The 25,572-nt window shown below is 42.0% G+C and overlaps 2 protein-coding genes and 1 long non-coding RNA gene across 5 annotated transcripts in view; 1 reads left to right on the forward strand and 2 right to left on the reverse strand.

Moving 5' to 3' along the window:
• HOOK1 (hook microtubule tethering protein 1) overlaps positions 1-10,658 on the reverse strand; it is a 46,646-nt gene extending 35,988 nt beyond the window's left edge. The window contains exons 1-3 of one of the 2 annotated variants that reach the window (XM_077333556.1): positions 10,413-10,658; positions 2,656-2,741; positions 1,549-1,621 (exon numbers count right to left, since the gene is read on the reverse strand). In XM_077333556.1, the coding sequence (XP_077189671.1) occupies positions 1,549-1,621; positions 2,656-2,741; positions 10,413-10,463 (210 nt within the window). In that variant the 5' untranslated portion in view covers positions 10,464-10,658. The remainder of the gene's footprint in view (positions 1-1,548; positions 1,622-2,655; positions 2,742-10,412) is intronic. The other variant, XM_077333555.1, reaches the window with a different exon arrangement.
• Positions 10,659-10,703: 45 nt separating this feature from the next.
• On the forward strand, positions 10,704-18,722 carry LOC143835613 (uncharacterized). 2 transcript variants are annotated; one of them, XR_013230270.1, is made up of 4 exons: positions 10,704-11,381; positions 15,592-15,760; positions 16,534-16,655; positions 17,683-18,722. It is a non-coding gene; the product is annotated as an uncharacterized LOC143835613 (long non-coding RNA). The 2 variants fall into 2 exon arrangements; XR_013230269.1 differs by lacking the exon at positions 15,592-15,760 and having other exon boundaries at positions 10,707-11,381.
• The window catches only part of FGGY (FGGY carbohydrate kinase domain containing), a 479,871-nt gene continuing 466,756 nt past the window's right edge, over positions 12,458-25,572 (reverse strand). Inside the window, exons 15-16 of the transcript XR_013230268.1 lie at positions 17,601-17,830; positions 12,458-14,589 (exon numbers count right to left, since the gene is read on the reverse strand). The gene's annotated coding sequence lies outside the window, so the exon portion shown is untranslated. The remainder of the gene's footprint in view (positions 14,590-17,600; positions 17,831-25,572) is intronic.

Raw genomic sequence — 25,572 nt, forward strand, 5'->3', positions numbered from 1 at the left:
GCACCGAGTCATGTCTGACCCTTGGGGTGACGCCCTCCAGCGTTTTCATGGCAGACTCAATACGGGGTGGTTTGCCAGTGCCTTCCCCAGTCATGACCGTTTACCCCCCAGCAAGCTGGGTACTCATTTTACCGACCTCGGAAGGATGGAAGGCTGAGTCAACCTTGAGCCGGCTGCTGGGATTGAACTCCCAGCCTTATGGGCAAAGTTTTCAGACGGCTGCCTTACCACTCTGCGCCACAAGAGGCTCCTTACCTCCCCTCTAATCATGTGTCCCTGGGACCAGCGATCCCCAACCTGTGGGCCGCGGACCACATGTGGTCCTTCGACTAATTGGAGGTGGGCCCCGAAGGACGCCTTCTCCCCCCCCCCCCGGCCCTTTACTTCATCCCCCCCAGACTTTTACAACACACTTCATTGTTGTGGCGTGTCTGTATCTTATTTTGAAGGGATGTTTAAACATTACCATAGTGATCAGAGAGCTTTAGGGCAGTGGTTGAGAGTAGAGGAGTAAACTACCCCCCCCACCGGGCCTCAGTAAAAGGCGTTGAGTGGTCCCCGGTGATAAAAAGGTTGGGAACCACTGCCTGGGACTAAGTCCCTGTTGTTGACACTCTGTGGTTGACTGTTTCTCCCCTGTCCATCATGACTACGGCATCTTGTGGATGGGATGGCATAGTTGTTTGGGATGTCATTGTGGCCTGAATGCTGAGGCATCTGCCTAGTCCCCAACCTCTGTGGGATGTCATTGTGGCATGAATGCTGAGGCATCTGCCTAGTCCCCAACCTCTGTGGGTTCGCTTCAGAGAATGGACCAGTGGTACTGCTGTTGCACTAATGACTGGGCCCCTCCATTTTGGCAGCCTTTAAGATTGTAGTTTTCTACATGTAAAACTGCCTTTTTTATTTCTACCCCATCTTTTCCCTGCATAGCAGGACCCAAGGCAGTTTACAATAAGAGTCACATTCAACAGACATGACAATACAAAAAAACAAACAGCATATTGTAGTTGTAATAGTCTTGAATTAAGGTCTGGGAAACCCAAGTTTGAATCACCATTCTTCCATGGGAAGCATTCTGGGTGACCTTGGGCCAATGACACACTCCCAGTCTAACCCACCTCACAGGCTGTTATGAGGATCAAATGGCTGAGAAGGATGTACCTGCTCTGGGTCCCCACTGGGGAGATAGGCAGGGTTTAAGTGGAATAAAAAATAAAACAGAAACAGTAATAATCTCTTGATTATTATACTGTTAGTCCTTTTTGCGGGCTGAGGTTCATAAAGTTCCTCAAGCACAAAGGCAGGTGGGGCTGAACAGCTGGTCTTCTAGCTCTGGTGGCTGAAACACACAGTGTTCCCTGGCAGCAGTTTTAACCAGAACAGTGAATTCTGCACATGGGAATCAGTCTTTGGTTGGAAGAGATAAACAAGAACCTTGGTCTAACCATCTTAAACTGCTAAATAAAACTTTCTGCAGTGGTACAAAAATTGCTTATATGTGGAACAGTTATGAAATCTTACTGAATAAAAGGACAGAAACTTTACCTTTATCCTCCAATTATCACCAACATCTTCTTTAATACGGCTTAGCCAAGCATCATCAAACCAGGCAGCATCGCTAGAATGAAATTAAGTATTTCTTAAAATATTACAGAAATTACCCAAGAGCTCCAGCCCTGTTTCTCTCCTTGGCAAAGATGGTTTTGTCCAGTAAAAAATATTAAAGCCTCAAAATTAAATTAACTCAATTTTGTTGGTTCTTTTAAAATTTATTTTTATTCATGAGAGCATTTGATTAGTTCTTCTGCCTTCTAGAAAATTAAATTATTGCATTTAACTAGTGGTTTTCATACAGGTCACTGTAGTTCACTACTTTTCACATTGTAAGCTGCCTTGAGTTCCTATATGGTAGAAAGGTGGATAATCAACATTTTATTTTAAATAAATAAATACATTCCCCTTTTCAATAGAAGGCAATGGAGGTGCAGATGTGGTTTATGCAGCACAGTTGCTAGCATCCAGTATGGGTATAAGTGATAATGTCACTAGGCTAGGGCCAGGTGTTACTATCTACTTGGCAGACATCTACACCACTCCCAAACCCTGTTCTGTGGTACTCAGCAGTGATAGCTATTGCAGCCCATTGCACAAGCTCCTCCAGTTGGAGAGCCAGTCTGATGTAGTGGTTAGAGTGCGGACCTCTAATCTGGCATGCCACGTTCGATTCTGCGCTCCCCCACATGCAACCAGCTGGGTGACCTTGGGCTTGCCAGAGCACTGGTAAAACTGTTCTGATCGAGCAGTGATATCAGGGCTCTCTCAACCTCACCCACCCCACAGGGTGTCTGTTGTGGGGAGAGGAATGGGAAGGCGACTGTAAGCCGCTTTGAGCCTCCTTCAGGTAGGGAAAAGCAGCATATAAGAACCAACTCTTCTTCTTGTTGTTGTTCATCTTCTATGCAGAAGTATTTTGCCTTCTGAATCTCAGTACGGATGATAATAATCATTTCAAAAGAAAATTGTATTTTTTCATAATCCTGTATTAAGTCTCTGAAATTTCCATGAGTACAGCACTTTATAATTCCTGGTGATTCTTGTAATAATTCTAAATGAAATATTTGTAAGAAATAAAAGTAATACATATTAACTTACATTTCATGAAGCACCTGTGCCATAGCAACACCATTAGTTAAGTCTTGAACATCTTTGCAGAATTCGGCTGTATTAAATGTCTGCAACTAGAGAGAAACAAGAATAAATACCTACATGGACAAACCAAATTATTAATGTTAGCATTATACAGAGGATCAAACAAGATGGAAACAAGATGAAAACAGAATCAAAATTCAAACATAAATAAATAAAACCAGACTCCAAAATTGTGCTTTACTAATTATTTTGCATCCAATGGAAGCTTTCTTGGAGACAGACCCAGATGATCAGGATGCACAGAGGTTACGTTCATTCAGTGCTATCCTAAGCCAAGACACATCCTTCTAAATCCCTTGAAGTTAATGAATTTAGATGAAGGTAACTCTGCTTATGATGGTACTGTAAGTCACCTAAAGCTAGTCATTACCTCATAACCTAAGCTACCCTACAGGACTATTGGAAGGATAAAATGAAGAAGAAGAAGAAGAAGAAGAAGAAGAGTTGATTCTTATATGCCGCTTTTCCCTACTCGAAGGAGGCTCAAAGCGGCTTACATTCGCCTTCCCATTCCTCTCCCCACAACAGGAGAGAAGGCTATATTCAACCACTGTTAAATTACAAATTAAGTAATTCCATTGATCAGTGATCTTTCTTCATTGAAAAGGTATCCCAAACAAATTCCCACAAGAAACTGGATTTGCCAAAGGATCACGCATGGCAATTTCAAACTATGTTTTTCGGCCTTCTACCATTAGCCTGACTCACATTCCCACACCCAGGGTACTATCAGTAATTAAAGGCTTGAGCTGAGTGCCTTAGGCCCAAAATCCACATTATATTTTACATGTGATTGTCATGGGGACTTATAGCCATATGGCAGCTAGAATTCCTCTTGGCAAATCAGTGCAGAGACTCTGCAGAGGCCCAATTTGGATCAGAATCATGCCTCCTCCCCACCGCACTGTTTTCTTGTTGTTTGCTCTGCTTGGAGGCTGCATTGGCACTGAGCACTTACATTTACAGAGCCTTAGTAGGGCAAACAACACCCCCAGTGCTCTTTTGGGCCAAGATAATAGCTTGTGGGGGAAAGCAGGAACTCCTCCTCTCCCTCCACCATGATCCTGATCCAAATCAGGTCCCCGAAGTGCTTCTAAATTGAGTCCTCATGAACAACTCACAGCTGGTATCCTGCTACAAGTCCCCATTGGGATACGCAAATCCTCACACATAGTCCAATCTCCATCAAGTCTTTAAAAAATGTACAAGCCAATCCTTTTCTGAATACTCAGAGTACAGAGTGCATAGAAACACCTGCCTTGCCTGTGGGTGGCCTCATTTCATTGCTTTCCCAATAAGCAGTCAACTATGAACTTTGGTATCAAAGGGATATGTTAGCAAAAAATAGGAAGCAGTTTTATTTGGGCACTTGTAGAGAAGGTTATATTCGACAGGCCACACGGGTGTGTGTACGTGAAATAATTCAGGATCAGATAATTATCCACCTGTCCATCATACCTCAGCCAGTTCAACAGTACTTCAAAAGATAAGATCTGTAAATTTTCTAAAAGAAATACCAAAGCTTACTTATGGAATAATAACACTTGAATATCAAAGCTTTAAACATTATATTTAAAAATGCTCATAGGCAAGAAAACCCAGCTTTTCCAAGTAAAAAATCTATTTAAATATTTCTTCAAACTCTTTGACCAACTACAGAACTTTAAATTGTCTAACACATATACTAGCACAAAAAGCAGACATAATATCCAATCAGAAACAGAGATAAGAATATGACAGTTGTCAAAGGAAACATGTACTAATGTATTATGTTTCTGCCATCAAAGAATGAGTTCTGTTATGGAGCCAAGACTTCAGACATTAGCTAAGTAGGTAGAATCTACCTTTGTGATTCAACTACAAGGCACCCACATAAAATTCTAATTACATTTCAGGACCAGTCTACACAAAGAGCTAACTTAGTTCTCGGTAGTACTCACACTGTATACACTGACATTGGATGGACTGTATGCTTTAGTGTGCTTTAACGCCACCCACCACCACTCAAAACCTGAATCTGCATAGACCATCAGTTTGCTTCATTCAAATGTATAAAACAGGAATGCATATTCAAGATCTCTTAAAAGAGAAGGTTTCTCTAAATTGTTTAATCCAGGACACACTCTTGCATAAGAATACAGTAAGGGTTGTGTTGCTTCATTTTAAGACCCATGCAGTCCGTTATTCTTTGCTACAATCCCCCAAAATAGCCACAATTAGGTGCACCAACTTTTATCTATTTATTGAAATATTCGTATATTTTCTAACATCAAACCTTTTATCTACTCACATCACTTGTTTTTGGTATTCAGCTTCTTTTAGCTTTCCTGTGATTGCTAGGTGCATTCTTAAACAACTGAATTTAATTTCAGTTAGCCATCTTCCTTGGTTAAAACTACACATTCATAAGTACTGTCATCCTCTATTCACAATGGACAGTGTTTAATCTGGGCAATGCTTTAGACACATTTGAATGCTTTATTCTATGTACACAGCCTTAAAGGTAAAGGTATCCCCTGTGCAAGCACCGGGTCATGTCTGACCCTTGGGGTGACGCCCTCTAGCGTTTTCATGGCAGACTCAATACGGGGTGGTTTGCCAGTGCCTTCCCCAGTCATTACCGTTTACCCCCCAGCAAGCTAGGGTACTCATTTTACCGACCTCGGAAGGATGGAAGGCTGAGTCAACCTTGAGCCAGCTGCTGGGATTGAACTCCCAGCCTCATGGGCAAAGCTTTCAGACGGCTGCCTTACCACTCTGCGCCACAAGAAGCTCTTGTACACAGCCTTAAGAGTTTCCAAATGCATATTAAGAATCTCCTCAATAAGCAATTCATTCCTTTCCTGGTCAAAAATTAAATTACTAAGGAGACTTAAGAAACTACAGATTGCAGCAGCATATGGCTGACAATAATGATATAAATTATAAATTAGCACTTGGGAGAACAATTTAAAAATATCATTGTGAAACAGTCTACTCAATTCAAGAAACAACACTGAAACACAAAAATGAATGCCACAAACTTAAATTTCTTTACATTGGGAGATAATTTTTTTTAGCTTTAGTTGGTAAACCAATAGGACAAATTTTAATATGTGGGATGGTTTGTTAAGAACATTAGTTTGCTTTCTGAAGTCTCTTGGTTCTGAGACAATGAGTGCTAATACTCACCAAACAAAAGTGGTCTCATTTTTCCTTTAGTATTTCAAAGATATCTCACCCAACTCAAATGGTAATGATTGACCATCAAACTGAGGGGGTGACAAGGGATTCTTTTCCATTATATCTTTTTTTGGATTAAGCACATAAATAGTGATCCTAAATATGGTTTCCTGGGAGAAAATCCTATTTAATAACACTGGATATACTTAGAATCAGAATTAGAGTTGAAAGGGACCTCCAGGATAATCTAGCCCAACCCCCTGCAGAATGCAGGAAACTCACAACTACCTGCCCACCCACAGTGATCCCAATTCCAAGCTCAGATGATGCTCCCCCCCCCAACCAGAATCCATGGCCAATCTGGCCTGGAGGAAATTTACCTCTTGACCCCAAAATGGTGGTCAGCATTTCCCTGAGCATGAAAGAAAGGGCCACAAGAGTCAAACTCAGATACAATCCCTTCTGCCTACCCACTTACAATTTGCCGAAATTTACAGAATCAGCATTTCTGTGAGGTGGCTGTCTAGCCTCTGCTTAAAAAATTCCAAGGAAGGAGAATCCACCACCTCCCAAGGAAGCCTGTTCCAGTAAGGAACTGCTCTGTCAGGAACTTCTTCCAGATGTTTAGCTGAAAATTCTTTTGAATTAATTTCTTCCCATTGGTTCTGGTCAGACCCTCTGGGGCAACAGAAAACAACCCATCCTGTATGTGACAGCCCTTCAAGCAGTCGAAGATCATATCACCTTAGTCATCTCTCCAGGCTAAACAGACCAAGATCTCTCTTTCCTCTTGGTCTCCAAACCCCTCACCATTTTCATTGCCCTCTTCTGGACCTGCTCCAGTTTATCTATGTCCTTCTTCATTGTGGTACTCAAAACTGAGCATAATACTCCAAGTGAGGTCTAACCAGAGCAGAATAAAGTGGTACCATCACCTTGTGCAATCCGGACACTATACTTCTTTTAATACAGCCCAAAATCCCATTTGCCTTTTTAGCCATCAAGTCACACTGCTGACTCATGTTCAGTGTATAGTCCACTAAGACCCCTAGATCCTTTCTGCACATACTAATACCAAGACAAATCTCCCCCATATTATGATGATGCATTTGATTTTTCCTACCTAAATGCCAGGTCTTTGGTTGAGGCCAGTGCTATTAAATCTGGGCCGCCTGCTAGTTAGCCAGTCCACTCCCCCCAATGGCCCCTGAAGCACTGTTTTATTAAAGAACTGTTGAGTTGGGGGAGGTGGGAATTTTTGCTGCGAAAGGAGGGTTTTATATAGGGATTTTATATTGTTTTAGGAGATTTTAATGTTGGCCAACTGTTGTTACCCACCACGAGCCTCGCTTGGGAGTGGTAAGATACAAACTTAAATATAAATAAAACAAAATAAATATAACAAATATATTTTTAGAGCTTCCTTAAACCTCCTTCTAGAAATCCTAGCTGCTCCGTTGAGAGCAAAGTTGGCTCCCATCACAAATGATGATAGATAGACAGACAGACAGATAGATGCTTTCATATCTTGCACAATGGGTTGCAAACTGCCAGAAAACAAACTTCCCCAAAATTATGTTTGAACAATCAATATTCAATATATGGAACTTATCTATGGAAAGTCTTACAAATCAGAGCTCCTAGGATACATATAAAATGTATTATATGCACTTCTTACACTGATTGAACTGTTCCTTAAACTGAACTACTGAGCATTATATTTCATATTATAGTCTACGGATCCCCAGCCTTTCTGATCATGTGAACCCATTTGGTCCCCCTCTCTAACACTGGGTGGTGGGCACAACCACAAAATAGCTGTTGCAGGAGCTGGAATCAATCTCAAAAAAGCTGCCATAGGAAGATGTGTACAACTTTAGTAATGCTTCAGGCAGAAGCTCTGTTTAACAGGATGAACATATTGTTTAAAATATTATCTTGACTATACACAGCTTGCTTGCAGTCACAGTCACACAATGTGTGCTGTTGTAACAGATTTCTTTTTTAAAATCTGCCCTGCCATATGGATTTCCAGTGGTTAATCAGAAGCTCTGCTGGCCAAAATCTCTACCTAGCCCCACCCACTTTCTAAAAACACTTGGTGGACACAGGAAAAATGTCTGCAAGCATCAAGCTGGAGACCCCTGCTATATTCCCTATAGTGCCCCCAGATATTTGAAAAATACCTTTGTAGATTTTGCTCTGTGACCTGATACATTACTTCTAGAGTACATTTGTTTATCTTGGCAGTTCATACAGTTTGATACAAATCTGTACAATCAGTTGTTGTTCCTTGACGTGTAATATAAACAATTATTCTGAATTTTGCAAAACACAGACTCATAACCTGTACATTTAATTCTTAGCACAGCTTCATTTGTGGATACTTAAATCCAGAGACTGGAGCTATAAACAGACAAACCTGAAAAAGCTACAGGTTTGTTGTAAAAATCTGGAATCTACCAACCCCCATCCACCAACAATAGAAGCATCACAGCTTTTAGAAACAAGTGGCATTTCAGTGGCCGTTGTAAGGATTGCATGGCAAGCACAACAGCATTGCCAGACTACAAACTGTGGTTTTTTTGTCAATAAAAGGCAAGGGAAGGACCCTTTCCATGATGAGGACTCATCAGGGCCAGAGCAGGCAACATCTACTGTAACTTGTTAGCACCTGACTTGCATGATGCACCCTGGCCTAACAACCATCCCATTAGGATCTGGGACAGCCAGGTTTGAATCACAACACTTCTGTGAAAGTTCACTGGGTGACATTGGACGAGTTACACATTCTGAGCCTAAGTTATCGCACAAGGTTGCTCAGGATTCCCATTGTGGGAAATGTGGGGTATAAATGAAGTAAATAAATAATAATATACCTGAAGATGGTACAGATATAAGGTAGGCTGGTATGTGTCAAGGACAGAAGGAGGGAAGGAAAGGTGAGGCTATGAGGGTTGCGAGGAGGAGGGAAAGAGAAAATTGTGTGGGGAAAGGGATGCAGGTGAAAGTGCAATGTCCCCTACAAGTTCTTGTGGGTTCCCCACCATAAAACTGGGCCCAGTCCAGTGTTCAGAACTGTGCCAACATTTCCTGAGGACAGGCTGCAAAGGAGAGGGGAGGAGGGAAAGCTATAGACAGGTAAATAGAAGTAGAATGGTTAGTAGATATGCAAGAAGGAAGCCAGAAAAGGGAGGGCTATGAGGGCTTTCAGGGAAGGGAAGAAGAAATCATGGAGGAAGGGAAAATGAGATGCACTCCTTGTAGGTCCCCCACTTTTCATTATCTAACTTTAATTACCCAGTTATTGTCTACTCTCATATATTTGCCATACAGAATCTTTGTTAATGACATTTCAGACAACTAAGCATGATCCACCGACTAACCACGCCTTTCTTATTATATAGCAGAAGTTATCTTGCGAGCAAGCTTGTTAGCAACATGAATCATTGCAGTCAACTTTTATAACAAAGTGACTGGCAAAGCTACTAAGGCTGTGCCACGGAGTACTTATTGGAAGTTTGTATATCAACAACCAAGCATAGGATTATAAAACATAGCTGCTATCATGAACGTATTTATTTGGGAGTAAGCTCACTGAACTCACTGGGACCTGCGTGCAAATAAATACAAACAGGATTGGGCTGCATGTTAGATTCGCTTATATGAAACTGAACATACTGCCTGGGGTAACAGTATGCGGAACCGGGAAACAAAAGTCCATATTTGTGGAAGAGGAAATATGTGGACAATGACAGAGTCTATAAGCATAAAAAGCATAAACAGATTATAGAAACTGTTTATTAAATAAAGAAATGGTGTGGGTGGAGGATACTACTGGCAAAACACAGGCAGGTACATTTAAGGCAACCTACAGGATGCTGCACAGCACACAAACCAGGGCTATGCAAAGCTGTGGACGACAACCTAAGTGCTCCTCTAAATGTAAAAGATGGAGGAAATTAGAAGTGTACAACATGCACTTCAAATAAGCTCCCCATTCCTACTATCTGTATATTTAAATATATTTATTTTCCCCACTTTGCTTGATGTAATTTATTGCCAGATAAAACTGGGCACAACCGAAGCATGATTCCAGAACAGTAGCCTGATATTGCAACAACATTAAACTGGAGACCAGTGACACCGTAAAGACCTGTTTAAAAATCCAGTTTGCGCTTAGGACAGCTTAGGCGGGCGAATACATTTTGCGAATTCTTCAAGGGCCACTGGAGTTCCACTTCATTTCATTTCAGGGCACATTCCACGCAGCAAAGCTGGGCTTGCTTCCCAGAAGACAGGTACAGTCTTGTCGGGTTAGCTGAGCAGCTTCGCTCGGATCCGCGCCTTAGGGCGGCCGGAAAGACGGCTCGGGACTGCCATGCCTACGGGCGAGGGGCGGGATCGCGCCAGGGAATGCCCCGTCCAGGGCCGCCCCCTGCCCCAATGAGGGCGCCTGCAGGGGAGGGGTCGTGCGACCCACCCCCCGCCTCTCTCCCGCCCTGCCCTGCCCGGCCCTGCCCGGCCTCCGTCCTTACCCAGAGGATGAGGCTGTCGCACAGAAGCTGGTGGGTCGCTTTGGCTTCCATGGCGGCGGCAGCAGCAGCAGCGGCGGCGGCGATTTTTCTCTCGGTCACAACAGCGCCGCCGCCGCGCTCCTTTTGCGGAGCGGCCCCTGCCCCAAGCTCGCAGGCGTCCGGAACAATGCCACGCTACGCGTCAGCCGCCTCCGGTGTCACATAGGCACTCCTGTAGCCAGCCAGCCAGCCAGCCAGTCCGGGTGGGCGGGGGGGGGGGAGAATTTTGTGCTTGACGTGAGCGCTAACCAATCACAATCGAGATAAAGGAGGGCGGTGTGGCCGCTTCCTCGCGTAACAAGGCGCTCAAACCAGTCCCAGCGGCGGCCGAGGAAATGTACGGAGCGGGGCTGGGGGCGAGAAAGGCATAGCGATGGCTCTGGCGCCCCCCGGAGGAAGCACCCGGGAGAGCTGCGGCCAGGGTGGGCTCCTCTGACCCAGTTACGGAGGGACATGCCACGTCAGTGCGGAGCGGGCCGCCCACGGCTCCTGCGTCAGGCAGCGGTCCCTGCAACGCCGCCCTCTTCCCCGCCCCTGTCCCCTTTCGCCCCGAAGCGCCGCCGCCGCCGCCTCCTGCTGCTGCTGCTGCTCATTACGGGGCTGCTTCTGCGGAGTTCCCTCGCCGGGACGCTGACGGAGCCCTCCTAAATTACATCCGTTGCCAGGCAGCAGGCGCGGGAGTGTGTGAGGGAAGGAAGCCACACGCGGCCTCTGCGGCAGCGCCTTCAACGTTGGCCGGGGGCAGGGTGGCATGTAAGAAGCAATTCTTCCTCTTCTGCGTTTGCCTCTGAAGACTGGGCATCTGCGTGTAAAAAGCATGCGCTTTGCCGAACATCAGACGTAGTCAGGAACCTTTGAGATATTAAAACTTTTTTGATGTGGCTGTCTTATGCAACCCCATAAGGTTTTCAAGGCAAGCGACATTCAAAGGTGATTTTTTTGTTTTACCATTGCCTGCCTCGACATAGTAACCCTGGTATTCCTTGGTGGTCTCCTGAGCCTGCTTAGCTTCAAAGATATGACAAGGGGCTACCCTGGCCTATATAAATCAGGTCATATTTGAAATATTTTCCAGAAAAGCCTGGGGTTTTTTGGTCTATGTATTTCATCCCCCCCATACACTAATCCTTGCTTAAGTGTGAATCCAAATGTTCAAAATTAATTACAAAGTGCAGAAATTGATTCTTAGTGATTCTTAGGACTCTGTCAAAATCAATTAGTGATGCATATTAAATAATGTTTATGGAGCTTCAAAGAGTAACATAGATAAAAGACATGACTGCCTCAAGGCACACACAATAGATACTTTGCACAGAGAGAAATGAGAGGAAGCAAAGGGAAGAGGGCTGATGGAGACTTAAGGCCAGAACTAGGGGCATTGTCTCTTGTTTGGCATTCAGGGGCTGAATGTTTTTAACAGCTATCTGGCCAGTTTATTCAAGGAGGAAAAGCTTTCCTTGTTACTGCCTCTAGTTCCAGGAAAGAAAGAAAAAACTTTCTCTGTTGAATGTTTCCTGTTAGGCAGTGTGAGGCTAGAAGAGTCCATAAGTCTTAAAGAAAAGATAATCACATTGCAGTAGTTATACAATATAATAGACAGTGTACTGTGCTTTTTGGCAAAACCAACAGAATTGTTGTCAACAGTTGCCTTATTTCTCTCTACTTTCCTTATGAACCACCTTGACGATCTTTGAAGGGAAAATGTGACAAATAAATTGGGTTTCCCTTGTTTGAAAGAAATACCATCCATAAATGGTGTGCACAAACACACACACATATATGTTATTTAAGACAGGAAAATGACAAAATTGTTATCCTGTAGGCAAAACAAAGTTGTCAAATACTGCCTACATCTGACAAAGAGCTAAAACACCAACTCTTATAAATTCACAAGGATTATGTCCATACTGTCCTTTGTTTGACCCACTTCTTTGGCCTTTTTGTATCTCAGTGTCCATTTCTTTTTTTCTTTTTTTAAGATTTTTATTTTTATTTTCCAGGATTAAAGATAATGAAATACAGGCAATCTACATTGTTAGTACAGAAGAAAAAAGGTTATGCTCTTCATTTGATACATTTAGTTCCCCGTTTCAATCCCCTTTTAAAACATTTAAAGATAATACAATGCAAGTAATCTACATTATTGATACAGAAGGAAAAGGATTATGCTCTTCATTTGATGCACTTGATACCCCGTTTCAATCCCCTTTTAGGTAAATCAGATAAGGGCCCCATTGTTCATGAAAACCCTCTTCTCTTCATTTAAGATTATAAGACTCCACATGGCTACAATATTATGGACTTTTACCCAAAGCTTATAAACTTTTTCACGTTTCCACCACATTTAAAAAGAGAAGTCTACTTTGTTACCATCGTTTCAACATTTGTTTGCATAGTTTTTAACAATTTTAGCAATCATAAACAATTTATACTTAGCGTGGTCTTAGAGCCATCCACATTTCCACTAGGGAAAAGCCTACTTTGTTGTACGGAAAGAAAAAGGAAAAATATATATATATATAGGTTGTTAAGGTTGTTAAGTTATATAGGTGTACATTATTGATACCAAAAATGATAAAATAGAGTCTTCATTAGTAAAATAAAGTCTTCGTTAGTTACATTTACACCTCCTCAGTTAGGTGCCTCCTTTTAGTTATGCTTTAAGTTTGAGCTAAGAGTCACTACAGAGATATGTTAAATAATTCAAATTCAGCTAACATAGGAAATCTAAGACCCCACACTTACATGGTAGTATAAACCCATTCCATTAAGTGTCTCCTTTTAATTAAGCTTTAATTTTGGGCTGGTAGACACTACGAAGTTAGATTTGATAATACAAATTCAGCTTACTTAGAAGATCTTAGACCCCAGATTAACTTCTTAACTAGTTGTATTGCCTATATGGCTACGGAAAAAAGGAAAAAGGAGGAAAAGAATTTCAACCACTGTGTCTTATTTCCGTTCCCCAAGCTTCTTAAGGGGGTCACATATCCAGGCTTGTTGCATCTTGTTGTTCCCATTGACTTATGTTCTGTCCAGTTGGCCTTTGGCTTAGAAAGTGCAGTTGTAGTCTTTCTCTCGGAGTATACATCGGTAAATCTTGAAGCAGTTGTACCTCCTGGGCTCCAATATCAGTACAGTTTTTTTTCCAAGAAGCTCCTTTTAATCGATTACTTTCACTGCAGATCCATATATCTTTTGATTGGTTCTTGTGTACTGTTGCTTTAGAGTGGCTGTATGTCTTCTTAGGTAGGGTGCCCTTATCTAGGCTGCAAAGCTCCGACATCCCCTTTTCCATCTCCATAGTTTCAAGTTTCTCTTCTGCTGGTAGTTTTCCACCTTGTTTAGAGCTATCATCAGCCACTGTTGTTGATTCGTCATTCTTGTTAGAGACTTTTTCCCTGCCGCCTTTGAACTCCTTGAGCATATTTTTAAGCAAGCCATCTGTAAATGCTTTCAGGTCTTGAGTTTGTATCTCTAATAAGTAAGCAAATTTTTTTAGCATAGACATGTTCTAGGCTTGAAATTTTCTTAGGCAATTTTGCAAATAACCAGTAGAGGTCCTACGGAGTCCTAACGAAAAGCAACAGTCTGTTATGATATTGAACTCAGTAAAGCAGCATAGTAAAGCAATGTCTCGTACTGGAACAGAATTCTCGCGAGATCTTCCCACCCACGGCTCTTATCTCTTATCTCCGAAAACCAAAACAAATGCAGTAAGAGCTATTACTAATTAGTTTGAGTTGATTTAAGTCCTTCTTCTTCTTAGAAAAGAGAATTAGCCTGCCTCATATCGAGGTGGCTTCAAGCAGAGCCAGAAACGGGAGAAACGGAGGAACGGAAAAATACTTGCGTCTTGGAATTTAGCAGATGTCATCCCCTCAGTTCACAGCATTCGTTTGCAGTAAATCGTAGTAGAGGAACGAAGTAGCTTCACTTACACTCTATCTTGCTTAGATTAAAGAAAGCAGCTTTCCACGCCGAGAGTTTGTTCCAGGGGAGAAGGTGCCGGGGGAAACCCCCACTCACTGTTTATAGGCTCGATCTGATGTCTGCCAGTTGTTTTCACTCTGGAGTTATAATGAGTCGAAAGTCTTGCAGGGAAGTATCCAATTAGCTTTGTAGATTAAAATAAGAGCTTTGTAGATTGCAGAGTTGAAAGAAAAGAAAAAAAGTTTTAAAATGGCGGAGGGCACTTACTGGACCCTGTGCACACTGAGCTTGCATTCCATGGAAAATTAATTTCCCTGCGGAACAGAGAGGCCCCAGAGATTCACAAGGAATTCCTGAGTAGATGGTGGGTGAGTTAGCGTACCCAAAACCCGGTTCTGTCAATCACAGCAGCAATTGACCCTCAGTAGAACAGGAGCTCTAAATATTCGAGCTATCCAAGTGCCATGTCTCCCGCTTTCCCCAGTGTCCATTTCTGATTAGGTCGTGGGTTGCCATTTCTGAACAACAAAATGCTTAAACCTTTCTAGTATAGTCATATTTCCATTAGCCACTTGCTTCCCTACAGCAGAGCTACTGATTGCAGTTTTCCCTCATTCAGTTTTCCTTCCATCACTACAAGGACATGAATGACCCCCTTATTTAACTGCCTCTTTCATTCAGTCACAGTCATTTGGAATGACTGTTTTGGGACATCCTATGTATGATTTCCAGGGTAGTTTTTCCCCCCCTGACAATTTCAGTTAATTTCAGTGAGAGTTGTGTACACAACTTCTGTAAAAACTAGGTCATATATGGCTGAAACTAGACAATCAAAATGCTCATAGGGATTACTGAGAAAGATGTGAATATCAGTGTCAGGTCTTAGAAATTTAAGGAATGCTACCAGTGATGCTGGCAGGGGCAACGGGTTGTGGCCAGGCCTCTTATCCCTTTGAGGGAAAGTTTGCCTATACCCTTCTTCAAAACATCACCCACACTTTGCCTTCACATTGCTCTGCAGTCACCTTACCTGGCTGAAATGTACATACTGTGTGTCAGTTGCATCTGAACTTTCCAAATTGTGCTGTCTGCTCAAGCAGAAATGGTACTGCATGTGCCTTGCTTCCAGAAGCTGCCTGAGATCACTGTGAGCCTGCAGGGGCTGTTAACCACTGAATCGTTCTTATTTATTTATTTTTGTATTTAGATACTGCCCTTCTCCAAGGGCTCTGGGTGGTTATATATAAATAAAAACATACAACAAAAGCACTCACAGAAAACCCAGGGAAATAGTGATGGGAAAGTGAATTCAGTGCTGAAGGGAAGAAAATCAAAGCAGAATGAAAGATAAAACCCAACAGATGTTCACATTGAAGGTAAGGAGAAATGCAGAATGGAAAAGAAAACCCTAGGGACATGCATAGCAAAAGCAAGGGGAAACACCAGTGCATAAAAAGTCTGTGGTACCATATTTTGCTTTCTACATCCTTAAGGAACAACTGGGATCTCTTTCCCTAGAGTGCCAGATGTCAACTTCCTTGGCTCAGCTCAGCAAGCAAGGCACCATTCAAAAAGACCTTTCATAGACAAGGTTTGCTTTACCAGATGCAAACTCATAACTTGCCTTTATTTCAATCAATAATTTTGACAATGCATCCATTGTATACTGGATTTTCTCTGGAATATATCCATGTTATATCCTACTCCAAGATGATTCTCTATGCCCAGTTTAGACTGACAGAACAAACTGGTTGAGTTTATGATTAATCAAATTTTCAGGCATTACAATGGTAGAACTCTGAAAGATAACATGCTTTAACCATAAAGCTGATCATGAGATTATGTAATAATGGTTGAAAAATTTAGAAGTGTCTTAATGAGGATATTTTGCAATTAGAAATATATAGCAATGCCTTTTTGCCATATGCAATACAATAGTGAAGTCAAAGGAAAGATGTAAATCTCGTAGGTGTCTGATTTGATAACCTTCTCTCCCACTCCACCGCAATTTACAGGTGCTAAGCATCATGGTGTAGCATGAGACTAGATTATATACCTTCCTTAGAGACTGTCATCAGTTCTGTTCCAAAAGATTTCAGTTTGTTTGGCCCCAAGGGTAAGACAATATGTTCACTCTTTTTTTTTTTAGCTACCAGCAAATGAGAATATTCTGACAGAGAGCTCAGTGAGCAGATGAATTGAACTGCTGTTGTTGAATACCTCTCACCTCTCCACATGGTAATATCTAGAATAACAGCCAAGTCACCACAGGTAGCTGTATATTTACTGTTTGTACACTATCAAGCACTTCAAGATCGACAGGTCATACTTTCATTTTTTCTCCTCCATCTAGATATAGATACTTTTAATTGTTTTCTTTGAATAACTTTCAGCCCATGCTCGCACTCGAAATCTCACACCTTGAATAAATCTTAGTTGGTCTTAAAGGTGCTACTGGACTCTGATTTTATTATCTGAAATAAGGTAGGCTAAGAGAGGAGAGTGACTGGCCCAATGAAATGCATTCTCATTTAAGAATTCATCTGAAATGTACATTCATGTTGTAATATATGTTAATTTTATAAGTGCCTTTTAATTACAAATGAGTGAACGTAGTAGTGTTCACTTTTTTATTACATAGTGCCACTCATCAGCCTTGGCACAAATTCTGCACATCAAGGAATCTCACAGCCGACCCATATTCCTCTGACAGTAACTGTTTTGAAGGGGGAACCGCTTGCCAACTGGGCAAAGAGCTCATGCTTCTGAAACATGGGGCAGGTGCCACATTGGATAATGATATCCAGAAGATCCAGAGGTAGCTAGTCTAAGATCCTCCTACAGCTCCTGAGCCAATGAGTATCACTGGATTAAGGCATGGCCCTCACATCTCCTCTGTCTATCCTCTTTACCTGACTGATGAATGGTATCACTGGGACTTCGAGGGAAACTGACAGTATTTAAAGACTAGCAATTGCAAATGGATACTGTGATCTAGTGAAGAATTTACCTACTGTTATCTTTGATTACTTATCAACTAGTTGATTCCCAGGATTTAGAACCAATTCATCTATTGATTGTTAAAGACCTTTTTTGAATAACAATTTCTCATGCTTTCCCAAATCATACAAAGTAACATTGCAATTATATTAAATATCTCTAGTTGCATATAAAATATTTTATCAAGCTGAGCATATATAATAGAAATGATAGTACCTAGTGATATGTGAACTGTGAATTCAGCAAGTAGGCTTGGCTGAACAAAACAGCTAACTCAAGGTATCTCATGACTTGGCAGATAGCAGGGCTGAGTGTTATCACCTTCACTTGTTACCCATGGGTGTATTGCAGCAGGATGAAGACAGCAATTTGCTCTGGATGTTGTCCATGAAGTGGAAGGGAAAAGAACTGGAGTCAGCTGGAGTGCAGTTTTTCTTGGCCAGAGTCTGGTAAAAAAAAAAACTCTGCATGTGATGAAATTCATGTGATAGGCAATCTGTGACAATCAAGTATAAATACTTTGACATTTCTGTAGGGGGAAGGACTGATTGGCACCTCTAGCAGCCACTATGAATTAAACAGGAAGAGGACACATGTTGATTACTCCTGCTGCATAGCAGAGGTTTCCAGTAGGGTTGCCAACCTCCAAGTGTGGCTGGAGATCTGAGATTACAACTTGGAGAAAACAGCTGCTTTGGAAGGTGGACTCTATGTCATTATATCCTATTGAAATACCTCCCTTCCCTAATCCCCGCCCCAAAATCTCCAGTTGTTTCCCGACACAGATCTAGGTTCAGGGTTTGATAGTGAGCTCTCCCCAGGATGTTAAAGCCTTAGAGTTCCCTGAAACCAATATAAGGATTCATCCCTCTTAAAATCTTGAATTTTGAGATTTTGAAGGCAAGTTGCCTTTGACTACATCAATGTCTAATTCAGCCTTGTGCCACTGATCTTCAGCACATTATATGAGAGCTAATTCCATGAGTTAATTGTAAACAGTGTAGTATTTTATAATTCTATTTTATGTATTATAGTTTAGTAGAATTTTATTTGCCCTTATCTTGAATGCGTATTAAGCTTGTCTATTAAGTTTCTTACCATGGTTCACATAGCAGTTTCATATAATGTCACCTAATATGGTTGATAAATGAATGAATTTCCTTTTCAATAGACAAAAATCAAGAATTCTCTAATGGAGGATCAGGTGGGTTTTCCCACCCTTTTACCTATACAGAAATAACTAAAGTGAAGACAGCAGCATTACCTCCATATCACCCACATTCATATTACACTCCCCAACCAAATCTCCACTCTGCCATGGGAGCTGGCTGGCTGACCCTGGGCCAATCACATGCATTCAACCTAACCTAGTTGACAGAGGTATTGTGACGATAAAATGGATGAGAGTGATATAAGCTACTCTGAATCCCTACTGGTAAGAAAGGTAGGGTATAAATGTAGTAAATGAATGACACTCATGCCTATGCAGAGTGTGACAAAGTGTCTGTCTTCAAGTGAATAAAAGAAACTTGTACAGCCTACAGAATAAATGTTTTTCATTTCAAAACAACCTTCATCTTTCTCTAGGAATGCCCCCCTCCATTCCAATGTTGTTGTTGTTAGGTACGAAGTCGTGTCCGACCCATCGCGACCCCATGGACAATGATCCTCCAGGCCTTCCTGTCCTCTACCATTCCCCGGAGTCCATTTAAGTTTGCACCTACTGCTTCAGTGATGCCATACAGCCACCTCGTTCTCTGTTGTCCCCTTCTTCTTTTGCCCTCGATCGCTCCCACCATTAGGCTCTTCTCCAGGGAGTCCTTCCTTCTCATGAGGTGGCCAAAGTATTTGAGTTTCATCTTCAGGATCTGGCCTTCTAAGGAGCAATCAGGGCTGATCTCCTCTAGGACTGACCGGTTTGTTCACCTTGCAGTCCAGCGGACTCGCAAGGGTCTTCTCCAGTACCAGAGTTCAAAAGCCTCAATTCTTTGACACTATTCATTATGTTTGCTTTAATAGAGTTTTTTATTCTTATGTTAACGCCTCACCCAGCTACTTGCATAAGAAATATCAATAAATGCAGAGAAATCATATTACCACTAACAACTAAGTTGCATAGAGCATTCTTTGCTTGCTTCAGTACTCAAGAAAAGCAACTTTGTAATCCAGCATTTGGGAGAGGATTGCCAGTCAGGCAACTGAGCACTCTATGTGTTTAAAGTGCCATCAGATCACAGCTGACTAATGGGGGCCTAAAAAGACATTGGGTTTATTTAAATTTCTGCATGTGGAGCTGGTTTCACCACAGAAAAGCCACTGTAGTATTTTTTATTCTTCATAGCATTCCCCCTCATAGCAGCCACTGCGTCTTTTCAGTGCAATATTTAAAACTAGCTTTAGAATGACTTTTCTTATACAATGATCATGAAAATGCCTGGTTTTGCATGCATAAACACTAGCGTGTTTTTGATCTCCCCTGCGCAACTGTACACCAGTGGGGGAAACTGATAGATCCTAGGCCCCTCGTCTACCAATGGGAGCTTGAGGCATCCCTTGTTTGGTACAGACCCTCCTACCTCTACTATGACAGCATTACACCAGCAGAAATTAATTTATTCATTCCCTCAGAGGCATCTGCAAGCATTTCAGTCCACCTTCTATGAGGAACAGCATACCTCTGAGGGAGGAAAGTTGTGTTTTCAAAGAGGCTGTGTGCCACCACAGGAATTACTTGTTAAGGTGTCCATGTCCATGAACTACAATTCTCATAGGACCCTGTCAGCAGCATGTGCCAGAGTGGCAGTCATGTAATATTGTAGCTGACCATGGCCTGCCAATGAGCATCTAGCACAACAGAGGAATCCCCCCCCCCATATTTGATGTCGTAAGTCCGTCTTTCAAATGCATACTCCTTGCAGAAAAACACAACATTAAAAAAAAGGTTTTAAAAGGGTCAGCGTGCTGACTTCAGTGTAAACCTTTACATGCATAATAGTCCCTGGTCTCCCTGCTAAGATTCTGAGATCTGATGAGACCGGGATATACCATGCCGCCTTCCCTCCCACTAACCAATCTAGGTGGTCATACTTTGTCTTTTCCTTTTTTGCCATCTGCTAACTCTTCAGGGGTATTTTGGCTTGTTACTTCCACATGGGATTATAATATTTATTTCCTCATTGCCACAAAACTATCAAATGCACAAGTGTCAGTTTTGTGGGCCCAGGTTAAAGAAAGGAAAACATAACAAAACATACAAAACAAAGAGAATTTTGGAGAAATAAAGACACCACAGCTTTATTGAGTACATCACAGGAGCTCTGGCACAGCATTAGGGACAGATCCTGCCATCAAATAACCATCACACCCCAGTCTACCTGCTAGGGGTACAGCAGAGGAATAGCAATCCCCAGGAGCCATGTGGGTTCTGGTCACTGCACAGTGGTGAAAGCCCTGCTAACATTTCCTGAGCTGGGCATGCCATTGAATTTTCTGCACCCCAAGGCCACTTAAAGAAGTCCCCAGAATGCAGGATGCTGGCACACAAGCATTGCCCCTTGTCAAATGCGCAAGTGTCAATTTTCTGGCCTTTCATTACATTTTACTTCTTCATCTCCTGTGTATGTCAGGAGTGTGGCAAGAAAATACATACAGCTTGAAGGATAGCTATTATAAAGAGTATGGATTGTTTTATTTATTGTGGGAGTAAGTATACTGGTGTTTAATATGTCTGTAACACAAGCTCATATTTTGGGTACAAGTGTATTTTGGGTTAACTCCTGGTCATTTATTTGCAGTCATAGACCCATCATATCATAGTACAGACATAATACAAATAAGCTATCAAATTTAAAAATAATAACCATCTAATTGTGTCATCCAGAAATATAACACTAATGTAGCATTAAGTGAATAGGTTAAAATATATGGTCATAATAATCAGGTAAATGGTAAAATCCAGAAAAGTTTTCACATTGAATCATTATCAGCTAGGCCCAATATTAATACAAATGTTCTACTCATGGTGAGCTTTCCTGGTACACTTGCCTATGAACATTCATATTTTTAATGAAAATGTGTTTTGATATGCTAGAAAAAAATTTAAGTGCTCTTTTTCCTTTGTTGTGAGTAGCAATGTGCAAAAGTATAATGATACTGATACTGGTGCCAAAAGAATCAATATGGCATACTGCTGTAGTGTATTGCTGCTGGGAGGAAAGAGAATTATTATAACACTAGCAAGAAAGCCCATTGCAACCAGGAATGCAATGGGTGCTAGGACCCAGGAGACACAGGAAGTGCAGATCTCTCTCTGTGTCTCAGTCTCCCTGTTGCTACATGTCTCTCAGTGTGCATCGCAGCTGGAGGCATAGCAAGTAATTAGGGCTGGTTTGCAGTTTGGGGCAGCTCTCTGACTTTCTCTCCCTCCATCGCAGCAGGGGCGGCTCTCTCTGTGTCTCTCTCTCTGTGGCAGCAGGAGCCATAGCAGGACATTGGGGCTCGTTCTTAGGAGGGAAGCAGGGCTGGTCAGCAGCTTGGGGCAGTTCTCTCTGTGTCTCTCTCTACCTCCCTTTCCTTCATAACCCAGTGCATTAATTATGTTGTCAGTGTGCAGATTCCTTTTAAATGAATAAGTAACCCATCCTATTCCCAGAGCTTTGTATGTGTATGGGACTCTGGACCTCATAAATGTTAAAAAGATTACTTCAACCAGAGGCATTTGTCTGTTTTTAACAGTGCACATTTTGACTTATCAAAATCTCGTAAAGGCAACAATGATTAACTTTTTAAAGGAAATCATCAAATGAGTTAGCTGAATGAGGTATACAGTAGTTTGTCAAGTGGGGTTGACTGCTTTATTAGAACAGTTTGACATGAAAATTATATGTACAGTACATTTCAGCATGTTTTATGTTTTTTGCTCTGACCCATTGCTCTGACCTTTCTATTTTGGACTTTTTGTTTACTTTGCACTAATATCTCTAATTCTATTTTTATACCTCTTCCTTAAAAAAAAAAACAAGGTCAGAACAAGTTTGACAAATTAAACTCTGCCCCTAGTTGACATTAGCTGACTTCACAGATTTACTATTTCACATCCTCCTTTTCTACTGAAGCTGGCTTGCCAAGGCTAACCCAATATTATCAGATCGTGGAAGCTATGCAGGGTCAGTTCTGATTGTTACTTGGGTGGGAGGCCACTGAGGAAGTCCAGGCCTGGAAATCCTGGCAATGGTAAAAACCACCTCTGAATATCTCATATTTCGAAAAGCCTGTGGGGCTTTATATCTCATCTGTGACTTGATTGCACTTTTCACCACCAAAGGGTTATGGTATGACCGATGTACATCTGACAATCAGACCTGTGGTACTATTTGATCTACCCAAAAATCAACATACTGCTTTATTGATGAAATTTTGTGTCATAAATAATAATTTACTAGGACAAAAACCTACACTGACAATTTCAATACTGGGGTGGTTTGCTATTATGATTGTTCTACATTACAATTAAAAGGAAGTCCTTTGGCTCAGGTATTTCACTTACAAGTGTCAGAATTAAACTGCATCTGTTCTGTTGGAGCCACATTCTGCCATGGGCTTCTGGCTAGAAAACAGCCAATGAATTTGGATGTTACACAGAATACAATGGATAACTCCTGTTTCAGTTTTTCCCACTTCTGTTGTGGGAGGTAAAATTATTTGCAATACAGATCCAAAAGAACTAGTATACAGGAAAAGTGGATGGTTATTTAAGATGCCCAATTAAGACCTTATTTACTTTTATGCTTATTGTATTTATTCAAGTTCTGGGATAGAGAATTTTCTCCACATGAACATCAGCACAAGTGCCTTACAGAAAACAATGGAGTCTACTGAATGAGACATACATCATATAAAGCATCATTTAATGCATCATTTAAAGCATTATATGCACAAATGTGAAAAATAAGTGAATAGATGTTATATTGTATTACAAACCATTATGTCATGAGAGAGGATTAGTAACAGGAAGTCTTGCAAAGAGTCACCAAACACACAAAACATAACATTTGGGAATAAAACAGGCTGCAGTGTTTATTGATTACAGATGAAGGAGTGTTGGCGAAGCATGAGGTTGAATCCTGGGATATTGAGCAAGCCACCTGCCACTCAATAAGACGTCCCACTACCCACTTGCTGAGGAAAAAGCTGGGGCCATTCCGCACCAGGATCTATGTAGCAAATTGGTTGCGGAACGAAAAAACGCCATTTTAAATAGTGGAATTCGTCGTTATGCATACCTACCTTTGTAGTGGAATCCAGTTGTGTTCCTATCGTTTCCCACAGGTTTCCGGTCTCGGCAAAAATCGCTAGCCAGGAAGCGATATTGCCGAGCTTTGTCCTGCCCCTCGCCATCAAGCAGCCAATGGGCGGCCATTATCATGCTTCCAAAAAGCCCCTTTCCCTTTAAGGAAGGTTTTTAAAAAAAACACACACACGTTGCAACGAATCTGCGTTGATTCATTGCAACGGAGAGACCCATCTAGCTAGCAGGTGGTGTCTGAGCTGCCGTTTCATCGTTGCCACGCTCCCCCCGAGTGAAAAAATAAAATATCCCCCGGTGCCGGTGCGTTGATCTCCGCTCGCTCCGAGAAAAAAAAATGGCGATCGCTTCGCCGGAAGATCAGAGGAGAGAGCCAGGGGGAGGGACTTTGCAGAAACCACAACAATGGTAATGCACAGAACTTTCCCGCTAGTGTTGCAGATTGGTTGCTAGAGTGTAGCGCTTTCCGGAGGGTGAATCCACTTTTTGGGATTTCCCTGAAAGCGCTACAACGAAGCGCTTTTTGCAGATCGGTTTCAGGAGTGTTGCAGATTGTCAACGACATTGTGCATAACAGCAAAACAGTAGCAATTTCAATTTGGAACTATTGTGCAATTTTGAACGAGTGTGGAATGGCCCCTGGTGTTATACCAAAAACTCTGATAGAAAAGGGGAAAACTAGTAAGGATCTTTTGTACAGTTTGCAAGGTGATTAAGCCCTTCAGGAATGTGCTCCCACCCCTTGCCCAGTTAATCCAAGGATTTGACTGAGTTGTCATCAGTACATTGATGACGCCCAGCTCTTTCTGCTACTGGTCAAGTCATCTTTCGACAACACTGGACTGCCTAGCCAGCTGTCTGGGGGCAGTGCTGGAATGGCTCAAGCAAAGTGGACTGAAATTAAACTCTGGCTGGGTCAGCATGTGAAGGGACAGATGATGCAGCTCCCAGCCCTTGATGGAGCTCAACTAACACTGGTGCCTCCTGTCAGGAGGCTGGGCATGATTCTGGGTGCCTCCCTTTCAATGGAGGGCCAAATGAATGTTGCCTGCCTGGCATTTTTCGACCTGTGGCAGGCAGAGCAACTCTCTCGGAAGTGGACCTATCCAGGGTGATTCATGCAATGGTCACATCTAGACTAGACATTTACTCTATGCAGGACATCGCTTCAGACTGCTCCAGAAACTCCAACTGGCTCTTAATGTGGCAGCTATGGGGACCCGGTGGAAAGCACATATGACCCCAGTGCTCTTCCATCTGCATTGGCTCTGGAGACCAGAACAGGTTCAAGATTTTGGCATGAACCTCTAAAGTCTGGGACCAGTGCATCTACAGGACTGCCTCTTCCATTATGATCTCCCAAATAATATCAAAGTCATCTGACTAAAACATGCCTAGGATCTCCAGACCAAAAGAGGTGAGACCCGCCTCGGCCAGGGCCTTTTCAGTCTTTGCCCTGACCGGATAGAATGCTCTGCTGAAGGAGATCATGGCCATGCAGGACCTTAATCAGTATCACCAGGCCTATGGTTGAGGCCAGGTAGAACATCAAGAAGTGCTGCCAAAGATAGAAGGAAGACTTGCCTCCTCAAGAAACTGCTAGAATTCCCCAAAATCTTATTGAAATGAGGCTGGTGTAAATATAGATGTTTTAATATTTAATATTTATACTGTTTTTAAGGAAATTGTTTTAATGTGCTTTTACCCGCCCTGAGCTATCAGGAAGGAAGTGACACAAGAATAAAGATTGTTGTTGTTCTGTATTTACAGTATGATTTTATTTCTTTAGTTCTATATTGATTTTAGCATGATGCATGCACCCACAGAAATATTGTTCCTGTTCTGGCCAGGTTTCCCATAGGCTTGATCCATTTTAGTAATGCC

This window comes from Paroedura picta, chromosome 4 (genome assembly GCF_049243985.1).
Source record: "Paroedura picta isolate Pp20150507F chromosome 4, Ppicta_v3.0, whole genome shotgun sequence".
NCBI lineage: Eukaryota > Metazoa > Chordata > Lepidosauria > Squamata > Gekkonidae > Paroedura > Paroedura picta.